The sequence below is a fragment of the Salmo trutta genome, chromosome 26, assembly GCF_901001165.1.
Source record: "Salmo trutta chromosome 26, fSalTru1.1, whole genome shotgun sequence".
NCBI classification, from domain to species: domain Eukaryota; kingdom Metazoa; phylum Chordata; class Actinopteri; order Salmoniformes; family Salmonidae; genus Salmo; species Salmo trutta.
Genome location: NC_042982.1, coordinates 39,683,209 through 39,688,208, shown reverse-complemented (window position 1 = coordinate 39,688,208; position 5,000 = coordinate 39,683,209). Strand labels below are relative to the sequence as shown.

The 5,000-nt window shown below is 39.9% G+C and overlaps 1 protein-coding gene across 1 annotated transcript in view; it reads left to right on the top strand.

Annotated features, from left to right (window-relative positions):
* Positions 1-5,000, top strand: part of LOC115163754 (voltage-gated potassium channel subunit beta-1) — a 129,717-nt gene that overhangs the window by 80,865 nt on the left and 43,852 nt on the right. The window contains exons 4-5 of the mRNA XM_029715912.1: positions 3,172-3,251; positions 3,727-3,771. Coding sequence (XP_029571772.1) covers positions 3,172-3,251; positions 3,727-3,771 — 125 coding nt within the window. The remainder of the gene's footprint in view (positions 1-3,171; positions 3,252-3,726; positions 3,772-5,000) is intronic.

The window sequence follows — 5,000 nt, the reverse complement described above, 5'->3', positions numbered from 1 at the left end:
GTGGCTATGGCTTGTTAGGGGTTAAGGGTTAGAGGTTAGGGATTAGGGATTCAAGTTTAGGGGTTAGGCTATGGCTTGTCTTTCTTCTAATGTCTCTGATCATTAGTGTGTTGGTTTTGATGAGGTTATGGTGGAGGTATGGGAGTCTCTGATCATTAGTGTGTTGGTTTTGATGAGGTTATGGTGGAGGTATGGGAGTCTCTGATCATTAGTGTGTTGGTTTTGATGAGGTTATGGTGGAGGTATGGGAGTCTCTGATCATTAGTTTGTTGGATTTGATGAGGTTATGGTGGAGGTATGGGAGTCTCTGATCATTAGTGTGTTGGTTTTGATGAGGTTATGGTGGAGGTATGGGAGTCTCTGATCATTAGTGTGTTGGTTTTGATGAGGTTATGGTGGAGGTATGGGAGTCTCTGATCATTAGTTTGTTGGATTTGATGAGGTTATGGTGGAGGTATGGGAGTCTCTGATCATTAGTGCGTTGGCTTTGATTATTTTCCTAATTGGTACTGATATTGTCTGTGGTTTGGGTTCCATCTAGATGGGGCAGTGAATGGTAGGGTCAGGTAGTCAGATGTATAATCAAAATAGGCTAGTAGTTTGAGAGATACCCAGGTTGACATTTACAGTGGCTACAGGCTTGCCTAGTTAAAAAAAAAGGTAAAATAAAAATATAAATAAATGCAGGCAGCCATTTTGAATGAGTAACATATTTAGAAGAGTTGGTCAGATTACACACACAACACACACAGGCAAAAATGGTGTGATTTTAAAATGGTTTTGAGTGATGTAGTAGGAGAGTCTCACAGCAGCAACAACACCTCATCACCTTCAGAGTATATGAACACACACAGCACCTATTGTGTAACAGGAGTCTGTTTGTGTTTGTGAACAGAGCCCCAGGACCAGCTTGCCTAGGGGACTCTTCTACAGGTTCATCTCTCTGTAGTTGATGGCTTTGTTATAGAAGGTTTGGGAATCACTTCCTTTTAGGTGTTTGTAGAATTTAACGTCTCTTTTCTGGATTTTGATCACTCTGCATGCATTATTTGGTGTTTTACGTTGTACACGGAGGATATTGTTTGCAAAATTCAGCATGCAGAGTCTCAATTTGATGTTTGCCCCATTTTGTGAATTCTTGGTTGGTGAGCGGACCCCAGACCACACAACCATAAAGGGCGATGGGTTCTATAACTGATTCCAATATTTTTAGCCAGATAATAATTGGTATGTCGAATGTTATGTTCCTTTTGATGGCATAGAAGGCCCCTTATGCCTTGTCTCTCAGATTGTTCACAGCTTTGTGGAAGTTACCTGTGGCGCTGTTGTTTAGGCTGAGGTATGTATCGTTTTTTGTGTGCTCGAGGTGTCTAGATGCAATCTGTATTTGTGGTCCTGGCGACTGGACCTTTTTTGGAACACCATTATCTTTGTCTTACTGAGATTTACTGTCAGGGCCCAGGTCTGACAGAATCTGTGCAGAAGACCTAGTGCTGCTGTAGGCCCTCCTTGGTTGGTGACAGAAGCACCAGATCATCAGCAAACAGTAGACATTTGACTTCAGATTCTAGTAGGGTGAGGCCGGGTGCTGCAGACTGTTCTAGTGCCCTCGCCAATTCATTGATATATATGTAGAAGAGGGTGGGGCTTAAAAGAAAGAAATGTGTGTTTTTTGCATATTTTAACTGCACACTTGTTGTTTGTGTACATGGATTTTATAATGTTGTATGTTTTTCCCCCAACACCACTTTCCATCAATTTGTATAGCACACCCTCAAGCCAAATTGAGTCAAAAGCTTTTTTTGAAATCAACAAAGCATAAGAAGACTGCATTTGTTTTGGTTTGTTTGTTTGTCAGTTAGGGTGTGCAGGAATACGTTCTCTGTCGTACGGTAATTTGGTAAAAAGCCAATTTGAAATTTGCTCGGTACATTGTTTTTACTGAGAAAATGTACAAGTCTGCTGTTAATGATAATGCAGAGGAAGAGGGGGAGGGAGAGAGATGACAGTTATCGAAGTGATTAAGAAGGCTATTGTGTTTTTCTAATTACATAATCTGACCCTCTCTTTCTCTCTCTCTCTCTCTTTCTTTCTCTCTCTCTCTCTTTTTCTCTCTGTCTCTCTCTCTCTCTCTCTGTCTCTCTTTCTCTCTGTCTCTCTCTTTTTCTCTCTCTCTGTCTCTCTCTCTGCCACTCTTTCTTTGTCTCTCTCTCTCTCTCTCTTTCTCTCTGTCTCTCTTTTTCACTTTCTCTTTCTCTTTCTCTCTCTCTGTCAGTCATCCATCAATCAGTCTTTAATTTAACAGTCTGTTGTCCCTACTCTAGTTCCCTTCATCACAACTACTTTTTGATTGACAGACTGTTGTCACCAGCCGTTCATTGTTTCAGTTCTTTTCCTCTCTTTCTTCCTCTCTTTTCATCCTGTCGCGCACGCACGCACGCACGCACGCACGCACACACAAACCAGGGTTTGGATCCCTGCCTAATTTCTAGCTGCAGTGGTAAAGATAATTTTAGGAGAGTTGATAGACAGATCCTCAGCAGATGGGAGGACAGTGGTTTCGCGAGCTCTGTTAGTGGCAAGGCCTCTCCGACTCAAATAGGGAGAGGGTTAGACACACACAGACTCCCAGTCTCACAAAGAGACAGATACACCCTTGCTCACACACCGCCGCAGAGGGAAATTTAAGCAAATTCACTTACAGCCCCATTGCAATAAAGGGAATTGAATCTGGGAACAATTCAGCATGATGATGTATGATCTTCAGTCTGGGTGAATCACTGGAAAGTCTGCTGCCTCAGCCTGCTGCATTGACACACTGAAACACACTAGAGAGTGGAACAGCTCAGCTCTCTAGAAGGACAACTATAGGACCAGACTAGAAACACTATCTATAGTAACCTGGAAGAGAGAAGAGTGGAACTAACAGCAGAGCCAGAGCTCAGACATAAAGAGGGTTTTTCACCAAAAAGCATTTTGCTGTTCTTAGATAGGTGGGTTAAAATCCTGGCTGCTAACCTCTGGTTCCTACACACCTGATATGTGATGATGGGGATGATGATGATGAGGATGATGATGATGATGAGGATGTGTGTCTATGTGTGTGTGTGTGTTGAGTGTGATGCGTGTGTGACATCTTTGACCTCTGACCTCTGTGTGTTTTTTTCCCAGGTGGCCGAGCAGCTGATGACCATGGCGTATGAGAGTGGAGTCAACCTGTTTGACACAGCGGAGGTGTACGCTGCTGGAAAGTGAGTCAAGATATAATAAACCTCTTTATATTTTTCTTTTTAATGGAAGGGAGTGAACGTTATTTATTTTAAGGGATACATGGGGAAAATCTGACATCTCTGCAATGAAAATGGATGGCCCACCCTTCAGCAAAATATTTCTTACCTAAACCCTCACTGAACGCTTAAAAAATACTTAAACAAGTGACCCTCCCCTATACCCAAAATAATAATTAAAATATAAAGTGGATAGCAGAGAATATGTCTACTGTTTACCTTCATTTTATGGACAGACCGGAGCCTTAGATATGCAGTTTTACAAACTGTTTGTCCTGTAAGGATTGCATGGCAACGCAGAAATTTGACTGAAATTGAAAAAGCATGACCCTCCCCTATTTTGGTCCTGGTACCCATTCTGTAAATGTCGATCCATCCCTTATAGAAAGTGATGGTCATCTATGCAGTGTACAGTATAATGACAGGCATTGCTTTCCAGAGCTGAAGTCATATTGGGTAACATCATCAAGAAGAAGTCATGGAGGTATGTTACTGTGTGTGTGTGTGTGTGTGTGTGTGTGTGTGTGTGTGTGTGTGTGTGTGTGTGTGTGTGTGTGTGTGTGTGTGTGTATATATATATGTCTCAGTATCTCCATGTCTTATTGACGTGTCCTAGCTGTTCTGTCACTGCAGTTTGTTCCCACTCGTTGTTGAATTGTTACATCATTATGTAATGGAACTGGTGAATACATGTTCCTCCCTGGCAATACAGATTGTAGGACAGCAGGATGTTCAATGTACGCTCATCTACATTACCAATAGATTCATTATTCACAGAAATGAATACATTTATTCAACATTTTTACTTATTAAACGCAGAGGAAAAACTTTAAATACTCATGGCCGAAGGAGCAACGGCTCCTCTTGCTTCCAAATATATATTTGCTTGCCATAGCAGGCAACATTTATCTTGGCCAGGTCGCAGTTGTAAATGAGAACTTGTTCTCAACTAGCTTACCTGGTTAAATAAAGGTGAAATAAATGTAAAACATTTAAAAAGCCAGAGGGATACTGAATAATAACATCTGCATAGTAAACAGTAACATACTTTGTATTATTATTAGTAGTAACAGTAGTAGTAGTAACAGGAGTAGTAGTAGTAGTAGTAGTAGTGCTATTATTATTATTATTATTATTAGTAGTAGTAGTAGTAGTAGTAGTAGTAGTAGTAGTAGTAGTAGTATTGGTAGTAGTAGTAGTAGTAGTAGTAGTAGCAGTAGTAGTAGTAGTAGTAGTAGTAGTAGAAGTAGTGGTAGTATTATTATTATTATTATTAGTAGTAGTAGAAGTAGTAGTAGTAGTAGCAGTAGTAGTAGTAGTAGTAGTAGTAGTAGTAGTAGTAGTAAAAGTAGTGGTAGTATTGTTATTATTATTAGTAGTAGTTGTATTGTTATTATTATTAGTAGTAGTAGTATTATTACCGGTAGTAGTAGTAGTCTTAGTAGTAGTAGCAGTAGTAGTAGTATTGTTATTATTATTATTATTAGTAGTAGTAGTAGTAGAAGTAGTAGTAGTATTGTTATTATTATGATTAGTAGTAGTAGTATTATTATTATTAGTAGTAGTAGTACATTTACATTTACATTTACGTCATTTAGCAGACGCTCTTATCCAGAGCGACTTACAAATTAGTGCATTCACCTTAAGATATCCAGTGGAACAACCACTTTACAATAGTACATCTATATCTTTTTTTTTTTGGTGGGGGGGGTT